General features: G+C 35.0%; 1 protein-coding gene and 1 long non-coding RNA gene across 2 annotated transcripts; both read right to left on the reverse strand.

The window, feature by feature from the left end:
• Positions 1 to 797: 797 nt before the first annotated feature.
• On the reverse strand, positions 798 to 1461 carry LOC107956697 (uncharacterized). The gene is made up of 2 exons (XR_001700205.2): positions 1200 to 1461; positions 798 to 997 (listed from the first exon to the last, which is right to left on the reverse strand). It is a non-coding gene; the product is annotated as an uncharacterized lncRNA (long non-coding RNA).
• Positions 1462 to 23236: 21775 nt separating this feature from the next.
• LOC107956698 (auxin-responsive protein IAA30) lies at positions 23237 to 24534 on the reverse strand. Its single transcript, XM_041096677.1, has 4 exons — positions 24123 to 24534; positions 23866 to 24050; positions 23677 to 23785; positions 23237 to 23518 (listed from the first exon to the last, which is right to left on the reverse strand). The coding sequence occupies exons 1-4, from the start codon at positions 24278 to 24280 to the stop codon at positions 23473 to 23475; spliced, it is 498 nt and encodes a 165-aa protein (XP_040952611.1). The 5' UTR covers positions 24281 to 24534; the 3' UTR covers positions 23237 to 23472.
• Between the last annotated feature and the right edge of the window lie 496 nt (positions 24535 to 25030).

Here is a 25030-nt window from a genome sequence, read left to right on the forward strand (position 1 = left end):
TAAAACATTAAATTTTTTTAATATTGAAGCCAACATAGCAATTCACTGTACTTCATGTGTTTTTTTTTTGAGTTTTATGAACTTTTTAATTTTTTAATTTTTGTAATATTTAAATTATTTATTGATATGATATATAAGACAAATAGTGTCATGCCGGCATGAAGTACACATGGACTGCTATACATATTGTCATGCCAACATCATTAAAATTTTAATATTATAGTCAACATTTTTGTTAAAAAAATAATTTGACTCTTTTTGAAAGGTTGATGGTTAAATTTAGTTAAAAAAAAATAAATGCCAAATTGTCAAAAAAAATGTAAATATTAAAAACTAAATTTGTAACTATGCCTTATTTATAATATTTCCAATCAATTTTAATTATTCTAAATAGTTAATATTTTCATTTTGGACTTTGAGAAATTTTTTAAAAAGAATTTAGAGTTTTTTATGTAACAGTTTTAGTCTGTTAATTGTTTTATATAGGTATAGTGATAAATTTAACTCCTTAATATTTACTATTTTTATCATTTTGACTTTAATTCTTTTTTTTTTAATTAATTTGGTTCTCAACTTTCAAAATTTAGTTAAATTATTATTTTTTAGATGAAAAAGTTGACTAGATTATTAAAATTTTTCTAAAATAAATACACATAGACTATGATGCAAACGGTTATGTAACACTTTAATTATCTTTTACAAAAAAAAATGTAATTGAAGATTAAGAAGCAAAGGAGGTAAAATTGATATCTCTTGTAAAAAAAATTCCTTACCCCACGTGACTTTTCAACATCATATAATATGAATAATTATAGAATTAAATGAAACTGATTTATAGAGCACTTACAATTATATTATGAGTTTGATGAATATAAAATACGCAAATCTCAATTTATTTTGTTCCATTATTTTCCTTGGATATGACTACGGTGACAGCATAGATGCTTCCCGGCAGAAATAGTGCCATTGTCAAGCAAACACTCAGCCAGAATTGTCTCTGCAATAAATTCCCCCCAAAAAGGCCTTAGCTTCACTCAAATATAGCTTTTCCAACACATATATCAAAATCAAGTTCAAAGGATTTATCTCAATGTAAAGACATCTGGTATGTTTGGGGGTTAAAATATAGATACAACCTTTAACTTTGTTTTATGATTAGGAAACAGCTTTGTATGAAAGAAAAGAAAAGGATTCATTACCTTAGGTCCTCTTTTTCTGAGAACTCCAATGGGAGGCATGACCATGGCTAAGATCAAGTCGGTGCAATTGGCATCTCCGGCCTTGCAATTACATTTAGCTTTGCAGCAGTCGCATCTCACACATATGCACATGCATGGTTGGTTAGATCGATAAAAGATGCAGTAAAGTGAGGCTTCACATACATTGATTATATACAGCTGCACCCCAAAGGATGCTTTCGTAGTTTGGGTGACCACCATTTTATGACGTCAATAAGGGATCAATCAATCCACAAATCCTCAACGTAAAAATACCATGGAGACCCCTGTGCATTAAGATTTAAATTACATTTTACCCTTTATTAAAAAATGGATAGAATAGTCCCTAAACGTTAAATCAAAGAATAAATTGGTCATTTCTATTAAAAGTACCATAAATCTCTACTGTTAAAATTTAACGTGGTTAGTAGAATAGCTAGAAAGTTACACGTAGTGTGCTCCACATGTACCTTATTCTAACGTATAGGGACTGGTTTTTAACAATAGAATTGAATGAAATTTTTAACAAAAGGATGGGTTTGTTCTTTGATCTAATGCACATAAACTAATTTATCTAATTTTAAAATAGAGGAAGCAAAATACAATCTGATTTCTAATAAAAGGCCTTCAAAATAATTTTACCCACATATATTCCTTCCCTCCTATATTTATTAGCTTGTGCTCACCAGCTCATTCATTTCCTTTTATTGTAAAGAATCGGTTTGAGAATAATACACTAACACTACTAACATTATAATATTATATATATGTGAATAAGTGGGGAGTGAATAGGTTTGGGCATCTATTCCTCCATGTTCTCGTGTTTATGATCAATATCAGGCTTCCCTTTTTGCCTTCAGCTCCCAACTTAATAAGAATTAAATGTGTTATCAGGACACCCATTTTTTCACAATTGACATTGTAATCCCACAGAATTGTAAATCGAACTTTTTAAGATTTATATTTAAATGTACTATTTATTTTACAATTTCTTTAGATGATTTATTCGGCACAATATTGCAATCTGAATAAATTTAAAACTGCGGCTAGTAACCCAATAGTCTTGGGCATTTCAAAATGGTCTCTTTCTTGGGTTAACAGCAATCAAGGATTAATCTTTTATAATTAAAAAAAAGCAATTAAGGATTAATGATTCACATTCTTATGCATTGGTAACAATGTTAATATCAATCGAGTTAAGACTCAATCAATTTTTTATTTCAATCTTTTATTTTTAAAAAGGGACAAATGTTAAATTTATACATGAACTTTTGATTAAATCTGCAATTTGATACATAAACTTTAATTTGTGCAATTATATAAATGAAACTTTTATTGTGATTAATTTTGATTCTATTATACACAGGGGTGAAGACAGAACAATTTTTAGGGGGAGAATAGAATTTTAATTTTTTGTAGTCTATATCTTTATAATTTTTGGGGGGCCAAAGTGTAATTTTACCTTTATTAATTTAAAATTTTAAAAATTTTAAGTGGCCTCAATATTAATATTTTATTTTAGGGGGGGTCGAAGCCCCTGCCAACCCCCTAGCTTCGCCTCTGATCATACACATTTTAAAAAATAAATACATCAATTTATTTTTATATTTGATGAATATAATTATTTGTGCACACAATATATAAACATAAAATAATGTTTTATCAATAACTTTGTTAATAATTTATGAGAATTGGATCAAATCAAAATTTCATGCATAAAATCAAAGTTTATATAAATTTATTCATATGCAAGGGATGGATTCTTTTTTATTATACTTTCTATCCTTATATTTAAAGGATTTTTTCTTCCACTATCGAACGTCGTCCTATATTACTGTAGATGCCCAATTTAGTTCTGGCCCAAATAGAAATCAAACCAAAAATAATAAATAATAATAATAGTCCAAAGTCCAATAGAAAAATAGGGTCCATTTACAATAAATATGGCCTAATATGTTACAAGCCCAAATGGCCTAAATAACACAAGCCTGAAGTCCCAAAAACTTAAACCAGTTTCAGAAAAGCCAGGAACCCTAGGGTTTCTGGCGCCGCACCCCCTCTTCATCGCCCGAGGCTCCTCGTCCCAAGGCCTGACGCGCATTTGCCACTATTGCACCAAAATGGCAAAGATGCACGTCCCATCCATCTGTTGACCCTCCACCGCCACCTGCAAAGAGAAAGAAAAAAAGGACAAAAGTAGAAACAACAAGAAAACAACGAAGAAAATGCAAAAAACAAATAAAAATAACAACAAACAGTATGTAACTCATGGCTATAAAGGCCAATACCATAAATTGTAAGTTTTTTATGGAGAAAAATAAAAAAAAATCAAAAAACTACAAGAGTTTTTAAAAAAGAAAGAAGGTATCTTCCCTTTTTTATATTTTAGAGCACATATATATACATAAATATATATAATACAAAAAGATTTATTTTTTACCTAAGCTGCCGTAGTCGGTGATTCTTCCTAGCATAGAAGACGGTCGAATCCTTAGGGATTCGCCTAAAACTGCGTCAAAAAGGAGGAGAAACTTAAAGGTCCCTTCGAGGTCTTGGTCAGACGGTGACCCTTTTGCGTGTTTTAACCCCAGATCTGTGTTCTATTCGAAAAAGGGGCTAAAAAAAGAGTTTTTAGGTTTTTCGGCCACCAGGAACGGCGGAGCCGTCGCCGGCGATCGGTGGCCATCATGGGGAGTTCGCCGAACTTGGAGGCCGGCCTAAATTCTACTTCAGAGAAAAAAACAAAGGTTTTCGATTTTTTTTTCAAAAACTGGTGTCTAAAATAAAATTTCTAAAACTTTTCAACTTAAATAGCTTTGGTAAAACGGTGTCGTTTCGTCCAGGCCCTAAACTCCCCAAAATGGATTCGTTTTGCGGCCGACCTGGATCCCTTGGGATCTGCGTGTTTTTGTAAAGTGGTTTATTTGCGTCTTTGGTCCTTCTGCTTTTACGGCTTGTTTCAATTTAGTCCTGTTTTATTTTTCAATTTTACCACTTAGTTTTATTTTATTTTCATTTTGGTCATTAGGCCATTTTTAAGAAATGGGTACATGATATGGTGCCGTTTCAGCTGACCAAATGACCTGACCTGAACCACCCTAGGATCCGCGTGTTTTTTAAGGGGGATATTTTTATTTTTAGTCCTTCCGCTTTTAAATGTTTTTCAATCTGGTCCTATTTCTAGCCTTTTTCTTTTTTTAATTTATCAATTTAATTTTATTTTTTTTCATTTCGGTCCTCTAACCATTTGGTCTCTTGGAACGGTGCGTTTAGGGGTCTAGGAATAATTTTCCATTTAATCCCTACTCTTTTTCGCTAGTTCGATTTTGGTCCCTTATTCTACCATTTTTTATTTACAATTTATCCCCTTAAATTCCATTTAAATTTCAATTTAGTCCTTTTTATATTTATTAATTTATTTTATTATAATTTAGGCTCTTAATTTCATTTTATTTTTGATTTAATCATTTAATTTCAACCCTTTATAGATTTTTATATGTATATTATTCTATTTTTATTTATCTATTTATTTATGTATTCATTCATTTATTTATTTCTTTACTCTTTTTTTATTTAAAATTTATATTGTTCTTTATTCCTTTATTTGCACATTTTATTATTATTGTTGTTGTTGTTGTTGTGATTATTGTTGTTGTTATTTATTTTTCCTTGATTTTTATGTTAGTATTATAATAGCAAATATAACATGATTATCGTCATTATTACAAATTGGTTTTTATATTATATTTATATTATTGTCATTTACTACCACGACATTTTATTTTCTATATATCACCATTCCATTTTTATACTTCTATTTAATTTTATTATTGCTACAACCATGTCATGAACCGTGTTCAAATATATTTACCCGTTTCTATAACTATGCCCGAATAAGCTAAATACACATTTCTTCAAGTGTAACGTTCGTTTTTGCACGATGCATAAAAATGGAAAATTTTTAAATCGAGGCAATGTTCATTATTTTTGGAATTAAAAGAGTCGTGTTCCTAACTTACGGAATATGACTTCTTTCTAAAACCAAAATAGTCGAATATCTACTTTAAAGATAAAAAGAACGAGATTTAAGTAATGATCAAATGGCATTCATTCTTGTTCTCGAGGATTTAAGGCATTGTGTCCTAACTTACGGGACATGATCCTTTCTTCTTAATTAACTCGAAATAAGCCTTTTTCGTGAAAATTAATTTAGTTAAGTAAATACAAAAAGGTATCGGGTTTTAAATTCCCTTCAAATTTTCAGTTCTCGACACTAAGACATTGAGTAATCCACTAGGTACCAATTTTGGGCGTCACGAGGGTGCTAATCTTTCCTTGTGCGTAACCGACTCTCGAGCCCATTTTCTAGATTTTGTAGACCGAAGAGCATCGTTTTAATCTAACATTTTATTAAAAAGTTTTGAGGTGACTTGATCACACCTAAATAAAATGATTGGTAGCGACTCCATTTTTGTTTTTTGTTAAATTAAAAAGTCGATCTAAAAAAGAAAGTTTCGACAGCTTAGCGACTCCACTAGGGAAAAAATAAGAGAGTCCAACTGCGAGTTGATTACTTTTGGTCTTTTTTTCGAAAATTGATAATTTGGTTTAAATTTACGATCCCTTCATTGCATTTCATCCTTGTGGTCTTCATCATTTTGTTACGTAATGATATGTTTGCTTTATTGGTTCGAGTCTCTTGGTATATTTCCACATATTGCATTGCATAATCGTTCGATCTTGCCCTTCTTAAATGGGAGTGAGAAGCTATTCTTTCGTGATGTCTTCACCTCTGTATAGGATAGTGGATTGCTTTTGGGATACATACATACCTATGTTTTCGTGAGATCTTCATCTCCGTATAGCCATAGGGAAATGTATTCCCCTGAACCAAACTCAATCCGTATGAGCCTATAATGGGTGAGGATCGATGAATTTGTTGGTTCAGGTACCCTTACTTTATAACCGAACCGCATATAATGAGCCCTAAGATCTACCCTAGGTAGAACCATACCAAACCTCTAGTGGTTACCTTAATAGGTGTTCTATTTATTATTTCTTGCTTTGAATTCTAGCTTTGAATGAAACGTACTGACTTGTTTTGTTTTGTTTTGGTCATGATTGCATTGCATTTTCATCATAGAAAAGGGTGTTGGTTCACGTTTAGTTGCTAAATAGAGAGCTTTCCATGGAAAAGGGATTTCTTGATAAAGTGGAAGACAATGCGGCATACGAATATGGTCTGAGAGAACACAACAAGAGAAGGGTGATAGCTTGACGAAGGGGTACATGTCAGAATTATAGGACTTCACTTGCATCAGTGTGACTCAGAATGATCTCCAAGAGTTGAAAGAGGTATGAGACTAATGGGAGGATGAAACCAAGTAGTTATTCTACCGATACTATGGCAATTTGTCTTATTTACTCGATGTCAAAGTGGATAAACACTTATTCCGAGCTCTTACCCAGTATTGGAATCCCGCCTATAACTACTTTACTTTCGGGAAGGTAGATTTGGTGCCCACCGTGGAAGAGTACACAACTCTGCTCCGTTGCCCAAGAATCCAAGCCGACAAAGCTTATTCTAGAGCCGCCAATGTCCTAACTTTCTTAAAGAGGCTAATGAGCATCACGAAAATGAACGAGCAATGGGTTGCAGCCCGAATTAAACAAAAGGGATATAGTAAATGCATCCCTTGAAAAAGTTTACGAGACTTGATCTTAGCACATTCGAATACGAAGAAAAGAGTCGACGTCTTCGCCTTGAGTATTTACGGGTTGATCATCTTCCCTAAGGCACTATCGCACATAGATGATGCAGTTTCACATCTATTTGACCGGCTTGACAAAAGGGTTACGCCCGTCCCGATAATTTTGGCTGAATTTTTCAGATGTTTGAGTGCATGCCAGAGAGTAGGTGAAGGAAGGTTTATCGGGTGTGTGCAACTCTTGTTAGCATGGTTCTATAGCCACTTTTAGAAGGTAAAAAATGTCTCTTATCGAGTATTTTTTGAAAACTACTCTCCGCTGAAAGAATTCGTGGCTACGCCAAGGTGAGACAACATTTTTGAAGAAAAGTGGATGGTGATTCTCCAGAGTCTCCAAGATAAAAACATTGAATGGATGACCTCTTTGATGATCCCTGATGAGATTTTTTATCGATGTGGAGACTTCGACTGGGTTCCTCTACTCGAGATATGGGGAGCTATTGGATAGGCCCTTCTACTTGTATTGAGGCAGTATAGGTCGAGGCAATTTATACCCGTAATACAAAGGTTAGATTGGTGTGAGTTTGCGTACAAGGGTGGTAATTACAAGAAGAAGGTTCGTGAAATATCGAACGCTTGGAACCAAACTTAAAAAATGAAAAGATTTACCTCAAATCCCATGACGACCCCCAAATATGATTGGTGGCGGGGTAAAAAAGTCAATGACAATGTTCCCGTGTCAAGTTAAGAAAACACTCGACCAATAGAAAAACATCTACAAATGATCTCGTCTGAGTTAAAGGTCATAAAACAAGACTTTGAAAAGAGGAGATCAGAGCTAGGTAAAAAAATAGAATAATTGAAAGAGGAAAAGATGCGGCTAGGATTAGATGTCGACTTCCAGAAGTTAGAAGCCGAGAAAATGAGAAAATGAAAGAATAAGGCTGAAGAAGACTTGGACAACTTAAAATAGATTGTAAGAAACTGTATTTGTTGATGAGGACTGCCGGATTGGGTAAAACATCGGAACAATGGCTGCAAGAAATCAAAGAAGAAAATATTAGAGCTAATGAGTGGGAAAAGGAATTTCAAAATGCTCGAGTTTGAGAAAATGCTCTAGAAAGGGATTTGTTAGAAAGCCGAAATGAAAATGCTGGATTAAGAGTCTGGGTAGTAGAATTAGAAAGGTCACTGCACCAATATCGTAGTCGCAACTCCGCAATTGAGTTGAAAGCAAGCCTAAATAAGATTGAAGAGTTGAAGGGAAAGATAGAAGAGCTCGAGACCGCATTGTAAAATTGTGAACTTGAAGTTGAGCTTCTTGAAACGAACAATGAACACTAGAAAGAAAAATTTCAATGCCCTCAAGGTCAGAAATAAAAAGACCCTAATTAATCGAAATTATGACAGTTACCTTCGAAACCAACAAGAATCTACCAACTGAATATCGTTACGGTACCTGCGACAAAACCAAAGCAATGGATCAAAGATTAAAGAGATTAGAAAAAATTCAGAAGGACATGCAACATCAGTTGCAAGTGCAATTGCAGGAATAATTAACTAAAATACAAGAAGATATGAGGGACAAATACAAGAGTCCCAACGAAGCATGATAAGCCAGTTGACCCAATTGTTGGTTGGGGGATTGAAAAAAGGAAAAGTATTGTGGTTAACTCGGGGGATGATATTGAGGACCATACATACCCTCAGGCTTTACCCTAGTAAACGTCCAAGCCCAACCAGACACATATCCATGAAGGGTACTCGTTACCATAAGACCTCAACAATACCAGGCCGGTACTTCAGCGCTGGTGAATTACCCAACAGGTTTAGGTTTCAATCCCGGGAATAATCTGACTAACCTCATCATTTCAGATTTAGATGACATGGCAGAAATGGATAGAGCAAGAGTAGAACTGCCTAACAGCTAGAAGATCCATGCAAGTGGTTGGAGGAGAAATTCAGAGTTATGGAGAATGCTGACCACCTTTGCAGGGTTGATGCTAAAGAGTTGAGCTTAGTCCCAGATCTAGTATTCCCACCAAAATTCAAAACTCCAGAATTCGAAAAATATAATGGGACTAGTTGTCTTGAAGCCCATATCACAGTGTTCTGTCGAAGAATAACGAGATACGTTAATAATGACCAATTGTTAATCTATTGCTTCTAGGATAGTTTGATCGGCTTAGCTGCCAAGTGGTACAACTAGCTAAGTCATGCCAAAATTAACTCATAGAAAGACTTGGCACAGGCTTTCATGAAACAATACAGCCATGTGACTAACATGACACCTAACAGAATTACACTGTCGCTTTAGGCAGTACGCTTAGAGATGGAGAAAGGTGACAATGCAAGTCCAACTACCTCTTCTGGTGAAGGAAACGACAATGCTTTTCATAAATACTCTGAAAGCTCCGTTCATTAACCATATGTTGGGAAACACTACCAAGAGCTTCTCAGATATAGTAATGTCTAGTGAGATGATTGAAAATGCAGTAAGGAGTGAGAAAATAGATGCGGGGGAAAATGTCAAAAGATTAAAAGCCCCAAAGAAGAAAAAAATGAAGTGAATACCGCAAATGTGTATAATAAGAGTTATTCAAAACCGATCACTATAGGCCAACCAAGGACTGAGACAACCAGCCATCAAGGCCTTTTGAGGCAAAAATCTAACTTAAGGCCAAACATTAAAAAACTCTAATTCACACCCATCCCGATGACATATAAAGAGTTATATCAGAATTTGTTCGATGCGTATGTGGTATCCTCATTTTACTTAAAACCCATGCAACCTCCGTTCCCAAAATGGTATGATGCAAATGCTCAATGCGAGTACCACGCAAGAATAGCGGGACACTCAATTGAGAATTGCACTGCATTTAAAAAGTTGATTGAAAGGTTCACCAAGATGGGGATTGTAAGGTTCGATGATTCATCGGGACCTAATGTAGGAGGAAATCAGTTACCCAGTCATTCAGATTAAGGGGTAAACGTGATAATTGAGAGTGGAAAAAAAAGGACCAAAATCGATGTTGCAGAGGTGAAATCCCCGCCAAAATAGGTCCTGCAAAAAATGATAGACATGAGATTAATCGTTCAAGATTCGGAGGAAGTACCTAAAGAGGTGTGGAACTACTGTGAGTTCCACGCTGAACAAGATCATGAGATCTAGTAGTGCACTGAATTCAGAGCTTTGGTACAAAGTATGATAGATAACAAAGAGATAGAATTCTTTGAGGATGCGAAAGGCTCGGAAGGAGGAGACATCTGCAGTTCAGAGGAAGGATCAATGGAGAATGTCTACAAGGTCAATCACCCGGTTGTGATTATTTCACGATCAAGAAATAATGAAGCAGGAACACAAGCTGTGCCGAGAGTCATAATTCAGAAACTCGTGGCTTTTTCCTATAAAGATAGCAAAATGGTTTAATGGAATTATGATTGCAACGTGATATCTCGGAAGAAGAAAGCTCAGTTAGAACCTCAGAAGAGGGCCAGGATATTGGTTTTTTCACATGCAGTGGTAGGCACTATGGCCCTATAAGTGTAAGAATCGAACCCATTAAAGGAAAAACTCAGGCAGTTGAGCATAAGAAAGAGAAGACGGTTAGGCTTGAATCACCTGTTAATGAGCCAGTAACTGAGAACGGGGCTAAGAAATTTCTAAAATTCTTGAAGCATAGCGAGTATAGTGTTATAGAACAGCTACACAAATAATCAGCTCGCATATCAGTACTAGCTTTGCTCTTAAGCTTAAAGACTCATCATAGCGCGTTGATGAAAGTGTTAAATGAAACTTATGTCGCTGATGATATCTCTGTAAACATGCTAGACAATCTACTTAACAATCTGAGTGCCGACAATTTCATCTTTTTCAATGATGATGAAATACCCCTAGGGGGCATGGGATCCACGAAGGCTCTACATATCACCACTTGCTGCAAAGGATATACATTGTTAGAGGTGTTAATGATAATGGATCTGCACGGAACGTTTTGCCTCTATCTACACTAAATAGGTTGTCAGTGGAAAGCTCTCATATGAAGACGTGTCAAAATATAATAAGAGCATTTGGTGTTACAGAAAAAAGGGTAATAAGAAGGATTGAAATATCTCTTTTAATTGGCCCGAACACATACGAGGTAAAATTTTTGGTGATGGATTTCAAGCCATCTTATAATTGCTTGTTGGGTAGACCTTGGATTCACTTGGCTGAGGCAATTTCGTTTTCACTACACCAAAACCTGAAGTTGGTAACGGAGGGTTGACTAGTGATGATAAACGCTGAAGAGGATATTATTGCACCTGTAACTAGTGACGCACTATACATAGGAGCAGATGATGAGGCAAAAGAATGTTCCTTTTGATCACTGAAATTTGTTAATGCAACTTTCATTATCGAAGGAAACAAGATCCTAATACCAAAAATATCCAAAACCACAAAGATAGGCCTGCAGTTGATGGTTGAAAAAGGAGCCTTACTGGGAAGAGGACTCAGAAAATACCTACAATGAAGGGTCAATGCACCAATACTGATGGACAAATAAAACTGCTTTGGCTTAGTATATAAGCCAGATGAGAGGCAAAAAAAAAGAGCTGGAGAAGAAGCAAGAAAGAAGAAGAGCGCGACTGAGTGGGGGAGAGGTCAAATATGAATCGATGATTTTTCCCCACATATCCAAGACGTTCGTGTCAGGAGAAATCATTTATCCTGAACGAAAGATGTCAAAAAAAGAAAGCCTGGAAGGAATGTTGTGAAATCTGAGCATCAATGTCTTATCCGAAGAAGAAATTGAGGAAAATCTGTCAGGCATTCGTCCTTATATCCTTAGAAGTGTTCTGAACAATTGGACGCAGAAGAGATCCCTGTAATTTTTAGAACTAATTCAGAGTAATGTTCAAAACACACTTATTGTTCTAAGCCTGGGAGCAATAAGAATCTTTTTGAGAAATAGGGATATATCTAATATCTTTATTTTAATAAAATACATATTTGTGTCTCATTTTGGAAAATATTCTTTTTTTTTCATTTAATTCATACTCATACTACACAGATAATTATTCTTAGATTTATTTGTTCTTTGGGTCTTCCTTCGTTCCCATAAAAGGTCCCTAGATATCAATGATACGAACGACACTGCTACTAGCTCAGAGTTTTCTTTTAAGTAAGATATGTGTTTAGAGGAACCTCAAGAATTTGAAGATGATCGAGATTGTAATCTATCTCTTGATTTTTTAAGAATGATAAAACAAGATGAGAAACAAATCCTACCTTACAAAGAGTCAGTAGAAGTTGTGAGCTTAGGAGACAAACAAGAAAAGAAAGAGGTGAAGATCAGAGCTTGCATCACCCCAGAGACAAAGCGAGACCTCATTGAGTTATTCCAATAATTCAAAGATGTCTTCGCAGATTCATATCAAGATATGTCTTGGCTAAGTACTGATATCGTGGTACACCGGCTTCCCATAAAGGAAGAATGCAAGCCAATCCAACAGAAACTTCGAAGAATGAGGCCCGACGTTCAGCTGAAAATAAAAGAAGAGGTCAATAAGTAATTCGATGCTAGTTTCTTACAAGTGGTTAAATACTTGGAGTGGGTAACCAATATAGTTTTCGTCCCTAAGAAAGATGAGAAAGTACGAATGTGTGTGGACTACAAGGATTTAAACAAGACCAGCTCGAAATACAATTTTTGGTTGCCTCACATCGATAACTTAGTGGACAACACGACAGGGTTTTCATTGTTCTCCTTTATGGATGGCTTCTCCAGTTGCAACCAGGTAACGATGCATCCTGAAGACATGGAAAAACCACATTCGTAACCATGTGGGGGACATTTTGTTATAAAGTTATGCCTTTCAGACTGAAAAATGCGGGAGCGACGTATCAAAAAGCCATGGTAACTTTGTTACATGATATGATGTACAAGAAAATCGAGGTTTATGTCGATGATATGATTGCAAAATCTTGAACAGAAGAAAAGTATATACAAGTCCTGAGGAAATTGTTTGAGGTTGAGAAAATTTCAGCTAAAGCTCAATCCACCAAAATATACCTTCAGCTTTAGGTCGAGAAAATTGTTAGGTTTGTAGTCAGTGAAAAGGGCATCAAAATCAACCCGGATAAATTCAAGGCTATACCGGAGTTGCCTTCGTCGCACACTCAAAAGGAGGTCCGAGGTTTCTTAGGGAGATTAAATTACATCACGCGGTTCATTTCACACCTAACCGAGAAATGCAACCCCATATTCCGTCTCCTTAAGAAACATAATCCAGTTATATGGGATGAAGAGTGCCAGAAAAGTTTTGACAATGTCAAACATTACCTGTCCAATGCCCTAGTATTGATGCCACCTAGTCCAGATAAGCCACTGATATTGTACTTGGCAATATTTAGGAATTCTATGGGATGTGTGCTTGGCCAACATGATGAGTCAGGGAGAAAAGAAAGAGCGATATACTATCTCAGTAAGAAATTTATTAAATGTGAGATAAGATATTCGCCAATCGAGAAGTTGTGTTGCGCCTTGATCTAGACAACCTGAAGACTGAGACAATACATGTTGTGCCACACAACTTAGCTCATCTCAAAAATGGACCCTCAAAAGTACATGATGGAGTCGACTGATCTGAATGGAAGAACGACCCAATGGCAAATTCTGCTTTCCGAATTTGATCTAGCCTATGTGAACCAAAAGGCAGTAAAGGGAGTGCAATATCATATTTCCTAGTCAGTAGAGCTCTAGAAGATTATGGACCTTTAAATTTTTATTTTCTGAATGAAGATTTGATGTATGTTGCAACCACTGAAGAAGATACTCAAGACGAATATCCTTGGAAATGAAATTTTGACGGAGCTTCAAAAGCTTTAGGTAATGGAATCAGGGTAGTCCCGGTATCCCCAAATGGAGATCTTTATCCCTTTACTAGTAAATTTGATTTTGATTGCACGAACAATATGGCAAAATACGAAACATGTATCATGGGTATCCGTGCAGCCATAGAACGCAAGATCAAGGTACTAGAGGTATATGGGGATTCTGTATTAGTGATCTATCAACTCAAAGGTGAATGGGAGACAAGATATCCTAAGTTGATGGAGTATAGAAAGTTGATCTTGAAGTTAATTAAAGAGTTTGATGACACCACCTTCTGCTACCTTCCGTGAGAAGAAAATCAGATCGCTGATGCCTTGGCTACCTTAGCTTCCATGGTCAAAGTGAATAGACAAGAGGATGTAAAAACCTATCTAGATGAGTATTTATGAAGCGCCGGCTTATTTTTACAACATCAAGGAAGAGGAAAAGGATGATCACCCTGGGTACAACGATATACTACGATATGTAAAGAATCGTGAATACCCTGATCAGGTGATCGAGAATTATAAAAAGATGTTGAGGAGATTGGCCAATGACTATGTCTTAGATGGGGTGATCCTATATAAAAGAAGAAAGGATCAAGTGCTACTAAGATGTGTGGACACCGTTGAGGCCAAGAAGATTTTGGAAGATGTCCATGAGAGCGTTTGGGAAACGCATGCAAATGGTTTTACAATGGCTAGGCAAATCACGAGATTCGAATATTATTGGTCCACCATGGAAGGGAATTGCATCAGTTATGCCAAGGGATGCCATAAGTGCCAAATTTATGGAGATAAAATTCATATGCCTCATTCACCTCTTTATGTTATGACTTCTCAATAGTCCTTTTCTATGTGGGGCATGGATGTCACTAGGTCGATCTCGCCAAAAGCTTCAAATGGACATCGATTCATCTTTGTGGTCATCTATTACTTCACCAAGTGAGTAGAAGCCGCTTCTTACACCAACATCATGAAGTCGGTAGTCAGCAAATTCTTAAAGAAATAGATCATATGTCGGTATGAAATGCCAGAAAGGATTATATCTGACAATGCATTGAATTTGAACAACAACACGATATCAGAAGTCTACAGTCAGTTCAAGATCAAATACTACAACTCGTCACCATATCGCCCAAAAATGAACATTGCAGTAAAGGTAGCCAATAAAAACATTAAGAAGATAGTGGGGAAAATGACAGAGACTTATAAAAATTGGCATGAGAAGTTACCATTTACCCTCTATGCTTATCGAACATCTGTCAAAACGTCCATTGGAATAACACCTTTTTCATTGGTTTATGAAATGGAGGCGGTTTTGCCTATTGAAGTCAAGATTCCTTCTTTTTGAGTTTTGTCAGAGTTGAAGATAGATGAAGCAAAATGGATCCAATCCCGATTTGATCAACTGAACTTGATTGAAGAGAAGAGGTTGAAAGTTATCCGTTATGGTCAAATATACCAAAAACGAATGATGTGAGCTTATGACTGAAAGGTTTACCCTAGAAAATTTCATATGGGGGACCTAGTATTGAAAAAGAACCTTCCCATACAAAAGGACTTCAGAGAAAAGTGGATGCCAAACTAGGAAGGACCTTATGTCCTAAAGAATGCCTTTTCTGGAGAAACGCTAATCTTGACCGAGATGGATGGAAAAAACTTGTCTAACCCTGTGAATTTGGATTCAGTTAAGAAATACTTCACCTAAAAAATAAAAAATAAAAAAAGGGAGGAGAGGCAAAGGCGAAAACTCGTGAAGGGCACCTTGAGACCAAAGGGGTTTTAAAAATTCTGGGAAAAGGCAACTCAAATTTGGATCGAAGATTGGGCATATAGTAGTCAGAAAAATGTTACATCTTGGGGCATCAACAAAGTACTCTAGATCTCTTAAACACATATCAGGCTTGAGAGGGTCCTCGAGAAGTTTGTACAGAGAAGCTCATGCTACGATATTTGGGACACCTATTTTCATCTTACTCACTTTGTATTTTAGCAACATTTGCAATTTTGATTGATCTATTCATTTCGAGCTCCCAATAAATTTCGATCTTGTCCATTGTTACAACCTTTTTTAAGCATTTTTACATTGAAATAACGATTAATAGACTAACAATATTCAAGTAAAAGGATTTTTGCATATTGCTCTAAAAGGTTTTTTAAGTAGTACAAGGACCTGAATTAGGACCACTAGTTAGAACTAACCAAATCAAAATCTTACCGAATTCACAAGTATACACATACCAAAATGACATTTCATTTGGTCACCTATATGTCTCATTTATGCCAAAATATCATTTATCAAAATCACTGCAAAATGAGCATAACACATAAAGTTTTCATACCAAACCAAACATTTCCAATCCAAGCCTTATCACATAACTTGATCAAACCCCAAAATTCATACCACATTCACCAACATAAAAGGCCATATAATTCAACCCATAAACTAACTTATACATGCCATATTTACATTATTTACATAAAGTCCAAAAGTACCAAATATCGTTTGGAGAGTGTGATAGCAAATCTCTGACCTCGTCCGAAATTGAGCTAGCTTCTGAAATCTCGTATTTGCTCGAATACTTTCGTCTACCCGTCTAACTTTTGTTTCCCCTGATCAAGTTCCATTATTTGTTTATCTTGAACTTAATTAAGCCACACAAGTCTCGGATGGTTTAAGCATTCAAAACCCTATTCTTTTCTTTAGTTTTGGTTTAAAAAGATGAGAAAAAATGAACCATTTTGTTATGTTTTATTATAATTAACTTAAATATATAATTACCACTTTAACCTTAATGAAATAAATGCATAATTCACATATTTTAAGGTCATTTATGACCAGCACCACTATCATTGGTCCAATAACATAATAAGGACATCACATTCAACTTATCATAGCAAATAAATACTCTTAACTTATAGTATGCTACTTTTGCATTTTACGCGATTAAGTCCTTTTTATCAAATTAAGCATTTAAACGGTAAAATTTCTTAACGAAAGTTTTATACTCTCATTCTATCATGCTATAAAACTTATTAAAATAGTAAAATAAATATTTTGATTCGGTTAAGTGGTCCCAAAACCACTGTTCTGAACAGACTCAGAAACTGGCTGTTACAACTCTTCCTCTCATTAGGGATATTTATCCTCGAAAATCTTACCGATAAACAAATTAGGATACTATTTCCATATAGCTTCCTTGGGTTCCCACATAGCTTCCTTTATCCCGTGTTTATGCCAAAGAACCTTCACAAGTGCTATACGTTTATCTCTCAATTCTTTGATATCTCGGGACAAAATTCTGATCGGTTCTTCGTTATACGATAAATCTGATTGTATTTCCACATCAACGGGAGAGATCACATGTGGCACATCCGATCAGAATCGACATAGCATCAAAACATGAAAAAAATATGTATATTTTCAAGTTTAGACGGTAATCATAATGGATATGCTACAGGCCCTATTCTTTCAACAATTTTATACGGCCCGATGAAACGCGGACTTAACTTTCCTTTACGGCCGAAACAAATTTTTTTTTCCACGATGGCACTTTCAAGAATACTCGATCTTCGACCTAAAACTCTATTTCTTTACGTTTCAAATCCGCATATGATTTCTGTCTATTTGAAGCTGCTTTAAAACAGTCTCGAATCGCTTTCACTTTTTCTTCGGTTTCTCTGATCAATTCAACCCCGTGAATCTTTCTCTCACTAAATTGTGTCCAGTATAACAGTGTCTGACATTTACGATCATATAAATCTTCGTACGAAGCCATTTTCAAACTCTTCTGAAAGCTGTTGTTATATGCAAATTCAATCAGAAGTAAGTTTTCTCCCAGCTACCTTCAAATTCAAGTATGCAACAACGTAACATATCCTCAAGTATTTGTATAAATATTTTGAACTGGCCATCATTCCGAGGATGAAAAGTTGTACTGGAATTCAATTTTGTTCCCAGAGCTTCTTGTAATTTCTTCCAGAATCTCGATGTGAATCTCGGATCTCTATTAGAGATAATAGACAACGGTACACTATGTAATCGTATAATCTCAGATAAGTACAATTCAGCTAATCTATCCAAGGAGTAATTTGTACGAATCAGTATGAAATGAGCAGATTTCGTCAATCGATCAACGATAACCCAAATTACATCTTTCTTTTTTTGGAGTAAGGGGCAATCCCGATACAAAATTTATTGTAACTCTATCCCATTTTCATTTCGGAATCATCACCCGCTGTAATAAACCTAACGGTACTTGATGTTTGGCTTTTACTTGTTGACAGATTAAGCATTTTGATGCAAACTCTGATATATCTCGTTTTATTCCCAACCACCAGTACAGTTGTTTCAGGTCATTATACATTTTAGTGCTACCCGAATGAATAGAAAAACGACTACTATGTGCTTTGCTCAAAACTTTCTGAATTAGTTTAGTATCTTTAGGTATGCAAATTCTATTCTGGAACATTAAACAATCATCAGTTCTAATACTAAATTCAGAATCAGAATTAGACTCACATTGGATTCGTTTGGCTTGCAACTCTCTATCATTTTTCTGAGCCTCGCAGATTTGTTGCAGAAATATCGGTCTAGCTTCTAATTCAGCTAGAATAGATCCGTCATCACATAACATCATCTGAGCGTTCATTATCCGCAAAGTAAATCGGGACTTCCGGCTCAAAGCGTCAGCTATAACATTAGCTTTTCTCGGATGATAATCAATTACAAACTCGTAATCTTTCAGTAACTCAAGCCATCTCCATTGTCGCAGATTCAAATCTTTTTCTGACATCAAATACTTCAGGCTTTTATGATCTCAAAATATTCGGCATTTCTCATCATACAGATAGTGTCGCCAAATCTTTAATGTGAATACTATTGCAGCTAATTCAAGATCATGTACTGGGTAATTCTTCTCGTGTGGTTTCAACTGTCGAGAAGCATAAGCTATCACTTTTCCGTCTTGTATCAATACACAACCCAGCCCATTTAACGATGCATCACTGTAAATTACAAACTCTGTACCCGATTTAGGTTGAACTAAAATCGGTGCCTCTGTTAATAGTGTTTTCAACTGTTCGAAACTCTGTTGACACTTATTAGTCCGCTCGAATTTCACATCTTTTTGAAGTAATCAAGCTAACGGTATTGTAATCATCGAGAATCCTTTTACAAATCTCTAGTAGTATCCAGCTAATCCCAAGAAACTTTTGATCTCAGATACATTTTTCGGTGGTTTCTAGTCTATAATTGCAGATATTTTGCTCGGATCAACTCTGATACCTTCCGCTGAAACAATATGACCTAGAAATCTGGCTTCCCGAAGCCAGAATTCACATTTGCTGAATTTAACATATAGTTGTTTATCTCTCAAAGTTTGTAACACAATTCTCAAATGTTCAGTATGCTCCGTCTCATCACGAGAATAGATCAGAATGTCGTCAATGAACACAACAACGAATCTGTCTAAATACGGTCTGAATATTCGATTCATTAAATCTATAAATACCGTAGGAGCGCTAGTCAAACCGAAAGGCATAACTAAAAATTCATAGTGACCGTACCTTGTTCTGAAGGCAGTCTTCGGTATATCTGAATCTTTAACTTGCAACCGATAGTAGCCTGATCTCAAATCAATCTTTGAAAATATGGTAGCCCCTTTCAACTGATCAAATAAGTCATCAATCCGCGGTAAAGGATACTTATTCTTTATAGTTACTTTATTCAGTTGCCTGTAATCAATACACATTCTCATTGATCCATCTTTCTCTTTCACGGATAACATCTGGAGCACCCCAAAGTGAGAAGCTCGGTCATTTTGTTATGTTTTATTATAATTAACTTAAATATATAATTACCACTTTAACCTTAATGAAATAAATGCATAATTCACATATTTTAAGGTCATTTACGACCAGCACCACTATCATTAGTCCAATAACATAATAAGGACCTCACATTCAACTTATCATATCAAATTAAATACTCTTAACTTATAGCATGCTACTTTTGTATTTTACGCGATTAAGTCCTTTTATCAAATTAAGCATTTAAACAGTAAAATTTCTTAACGAAATTTTTATGCTATCATTCTATCATGCTGTAAAACTTATTAAAATAGTAAAATAAATATTTTGATTCGGTTAAGTGGCCCCGAAATAACTGTTCTGAACAAACTTAGAAACTAGCTGTTACATTAAAACTACAAATCCAATACCTCTGAATTTGCAGTGGGTTAGAATGAAGAGCACCAAAGAGGTCAAGATTCGGTAGGACCAAACAAAATCGGTCCTCCTTAAGGTTTTTGCTCCATTCTCGTTACACGACAATGAGCAAAGAAGGGCAGTTGTAGAGGCCCAATTTAGTCTAGGTCCAAACGGAAACTAAACCAAAAATAAAAAAAATAATAATAATAACAATCCAAAGTCCAATAGAAAAAATAAGGTCCATTTACAACAAATATGACCCAATATGTTACAAGCCCAAAGCCCAAATAAAACAAGCCCTAAGTCCCAAAAACTTAAACCAATTTTAGAAAAGTCAGAAACCCTAGGGTTTCTGGTGCCGCACCCCTTTTTCACATGTACGCTGCCCAAAGCTCTTCGTCCCAAGGCGTAACGCACCTTTGCTGCCATTGTACCAAAATGGCCAAGGTGCATGTCCCATCGCCCTCTGTTGACCCTCCGCCGCCATCTGCAAAGAGAAAGAAAATAGGATAGAAGCAGAAACAACAAGAAAACAATGAAGAAAATGTAAAAAAAAAAACAGTATGTAACTCATGGCTATAAAGGCCAATACCATAGATTGTAAGCTTTTTAAGGAGAAAAATAAAAAAGCAAAAAAACTACAAGAGTTTTCAAAAAAAGAAAGAATGTATCTTCTCTTTTTATATTTCAGAGCACATATATATACATAAATATATATAATACAAAAAGATTTATTTTTTACTTGAGCCGTCATAGTCGGTGATCCTCGCTGGCATAGAAGGCGGTCGAATCCTTAGGGATTCACCTAAAACCGCATCAAAGAGGAGGAGAAACCAAAAGGTCTCTCTAAGGCCTTGGCGGGCAGTGACTCTTTTGCTTGTTTTAACCCCGGATTCGCGTTATATTCGAAGAGGGGGGCTAAAAAAAGGTTTTTAGGTTTTCTGGCCACCAGGAACGGTGGAGCTGTCGCCGAAGACCGGTGGCCGTTGTGGGGAGTTTGCCAAACCTAAAGGCCGGCCTGAAGTCTAGGCCCGATTACCCGATTACCCGACCCAGATCCATTGGGATTCGCTTGTTTTTGTAAAATGGTCTATTTGCGCCTTTGGTCATTCCGCTTTTACGGCTTGTTTCGATTTAGTCCTGTTTTATTTTTCAAATTTACCACTTAGTTTTATTTTATTTTTATTTTTATTTTTGTCCTTAGGCTATTTTTAAGAAATGGGTACCTGAAACGGTGCCATTTCAGCTGACCCGATGACCCGACCCGAACCAGCCCTAGGATTTGCATGTTTTTTAAGGGGATATTTACATTTTTAGTCCTTTTTCTTTTAAATATTTTTCAATCTGGTCCTATTTCCATCCTTTTTCGTTTTTTAATTTATCCATTTAATTTATTATTTTTTCATTTTGGTCCTCTAACCATTTGGTCTCTTGGAACGGTGTGTTTAGGGGTCTTGGAATAATTTCCCATTTGATCCCTGCTCTTTTTCGCCAGTTCGATTTTGGTCCCTTATTCTACCCTTTTTTTATTTACAATTTATCCCCTTAAATTCCATTTAAATTTCGATTTAGTCCTTTTTATATTTATTCATTTATTTTATTATGATTTAGGCTCTTAATTTCATTTTAATTTCTATTTAATCCTTTATTCATTTAATTTCAACCCTTTATAGATATTTATATGTATATTATTCTATATTTATTTATTTATTTATGTATTCATTCATTTATTTATTTCTTTACTCTTTTTGTATTTAAAATTTATATTGTTCTTTATTCCTTTATTTGCACATTTTATTACTATTATTATTATTGTTATTTATTTTTCCTTGATTTTTATGTTAGTATTATAATAGCAAATATAACATGATTATCGTCATTATTACGAATTGGTTTTTATATTATATTTATGTAATTGTCATTTACTACCACGACATTTTATTTTCCGTATATCATCATTCTATTTTTATACTTCTATTTAATTTTATTATTGCTACAATCATGTCACAAACTATGTTCAAATATATTTACCCATTTCTATACTATGCCGAAATAAGCTAAATACACATTTCTTCAAATGTAACGTTCGTTTTTGCACGATGCATAAGAAAGGAAAATTTTTAATTCGAGGCAATGTTCATTATTTTTGGAATTAAAAGAGTCGTGTTCCTAACTTACGGAAATGACTTCTTTCTAAAACCAAAATAGTCGAATATCTACTTTAAAGATAAAAAAAAACAAGATTTAAGTAATGATCAAATGGTGTTCATTCTTGTTCTCGAGGATTTAAGGCATTGTGTCCTAACTTACGAGATATGATCCTTTCTTCTAGATTAACTCGAAATAAGCCATTTTCGTGAAAATTAATTTAGTTAAGTAAATACAAAAAAGGGATCATGTTTTAAATTCCCTTCAAATTTTCAGTTCTCGACTCTAAGACATCAAGTAATCCACTAGGAACCAATTCTGGGCGTCACGAGGGTGCTAATCCTTCCTTGTGCATAACCGACTCTCGAGCCCATTTTTCGGATTTTGTAGACCGAAAGGTATCTTTTAATCTAACATTTTATTAAAAAATTTTGAAGTGACTCGACCACACCTAAATAAAATGATTGGTGACGACTCCATTTTTATTTTTTATTAAATTAAAAAATTGATTTAAAAAAAAATTCGACAACTAAATTTTAAAAAGGTCACTGACTATTGATAAAAAAATTATTTTTCTCATAAAAGGAATAGTAGGAATAATATTTAAAATCCAATAATTTGTCAAAGGATTGCATTGATCAATTCCAAAGGAAATTTACGTACAAAATGTATCAAAAGCTAATTGCATGGATTTTAATATTACTATAATGTAATACAATTTCCAGTATACTTTGATTATTTTTTGTTTAATGATTAATTTAATATTCATATTAAATAATATTATGTGATTTATTAAATATTTGACACGTGTAATCTATTATTAAATTAAACATTGAAGTTAAACTCAAATATTTAATTAGGATAAAAAAATTATTACTAAAGTGAACACTAAAACTAAACTTAAATACTAAAGTAGAAAAAAAAAACCTCTGATACGAAACTAAACATTAAAGCCTACTTAAGTAATTAATAGTATATTAACCAAAAAAATCAGTTAATATTACAGATCCTAATAACGAATCCAGAGCCATTGATGCAATTCTGAATCTGAATTACAATCTCCTGAGGCATTTCGTTTCATTAAAATACTCCACTTAACAGGCTTTCATTAAAAAGAAAGAGAGGCGCTTAAAGCTCAAAGGCAAAACTGATGCTTGTTACTTATCATTTTATATTAGTATATGGCAATGTACATTCCAAATCCTAAACCTATCCCACCCTACATATTGTTTGCCTACCTATTGATTTTCACTCCACAGCAAACACCAACACTAAAAACCAACCCCCCCCCCCGGCCCAAAAAGAAAAAAAAAGGATTTTGTACCAAAATTTAGCACTTGGTGATCTTCAGTCTCCTCACAGATGACAAGAACATCCTACACACGCATAAGAAAAAAACAAAACAAAAACCGATTCAGCTCTGGTTTTCTATAAAGGAATATCATCATTTTTATATATAATGAATAATTTGATTTTGACAAAAGGGAATATTTGTTGTATATAAATGGAGATGAAAATGGTTTAAAATACTTACTCCCAAGGAACATCACCAACCATCATCCAGTCCCCTTCCTTGTCTTCGTATGTTAACACATGGTATTTTTCGTAACGATCTCCATCCATCTCAGCTTCAGGTTCAGCCCCTGCATCTCAAAACCATCACTACTCGGAAGAGGTTATTCAGTTTCATTTCAAATAAAAAAATGATGAAATGAAACTTAACAGATAATGTTTGTGTTGAACATGTTCTCCAGTGTCCTTATCAGATCATAGTAATTCTCGTGAGCTAACAGGTTCAGTTTTCTACCAATAGGAATCCCTTCCATGTACACCTTTACGAAGAAAGTTGCACTGTTGCACTCATTTTCTTCTTCAGAAACCACCTGCCTTAACAGCGATGGCTGCCCCCTGACATACACGCTCACTCATTAGCACAAAACAAAAGAAAATTGAACTATACTGTGATGATTAGGTAAACACCTTGCGTAGGGACGAGAGGCTGAAATGCTAAGACCAAGCCTGAGATCAGTGCTGAGGTCCCTCTGCGAGGAAGAAGACGAAGAAGCACCATTGCTTGGAAACCCAAAATGGGTGCTGCTCTCAATGGAAGATGAAGAAGAACTGGTTGCCCTTCCCATTTTCTAAGATTTTTGGCGAAGATTCAAGTGAAGACAAATGAGCCGCCACCTTTGGGTTTAAATAACCAGAACCAGTAGAAAAACTCGTATTTAGTCAAATAGAAATACAGGTTTTTAATTGGAAACTATGTACTAAGCTAGCTACTGAATTTTGTCCATCAAAGAAGGCCAATTCTTAGTTTTCACGATATAACTGGCTGTGGTTGGTTGGTGGGCTGAAATGTTGACAAGGCAGCCGACACGTACACGTGTCTTCTACCACATTAATCATGGTTATAACATTTTTATTGGAGTTTGACTCCATGAGGTGCATGGGCAGGCAGTACCATGTTTGGTGTTGGCTTAGCTCGTGTTATGTTCAAGGATTCACGGGTATATAGTTCGTATAGTTTGTAGCATACAGCACTAATTTGCGGCATCCCTCTCGTTGAAAAAGGTGCTTTTTTGTCAACTGTTAATTATGTAATCTAAATGGTATATATGTATATGCTATGAATTTAGACAAAAGCATCGATTTAAGAAACATACGTTTTGACATAGTAACCTTCAAAATCCTGTCCCGAATCAATGTTCAATGGATATTATTATCGTGCTGCGTGTAAACTACCAACAATTAAGGCATGGTATTACTGGTAACGATGATTTTTAGCTTTTACTATATATGCATTGTTGCTATGCTAATTAAATGACATGTTTTTTAAACACTAGTTACAATACGTATATATTACCAAAATAATATGTCATCACGCG

The sequence above is a fragment of the Gossypium hirsutum genome, chromosome D07 (genome assembly GCF_007990345.1).
Source record: "Gossypium hirsutum isolate 1008001.06 chromosome D07, Gossypium_hirsutum_v2.1, whole genome shotgun sequence".
Classification (NCBI taxonomy): domain Eukaryota; kingdom Viridiplantae; phylum Streptophyta; class Magnoliopsida; order Malvales; family Malvaceae; genus Gossypium; species Gossypium hirsutum.

Coding starts and splice junctions, on each gene's coding strand:
- LOC107956698 (XM_041096677.1), bottom strand. CDS start 24,280: ATGGGAAGGGCAACCAGTTCTTCTTCATCTTCCATTGAGAGCAGCACC. Junction 24,051..24,122: donor GCCTCTCGTCCCTACGCAAG/GTGTTTACCTAA, acceptor CGTGTATGTCAG/GGGGCAGCCATCGCTGTTAA. Junction 23,786..23,865: donor GTTCAACACAAACATTATCT/GTTAAGTTTCAT, acceptor TTTGAGATGCAG/GGGCTGAACCTGAAGCTGAG.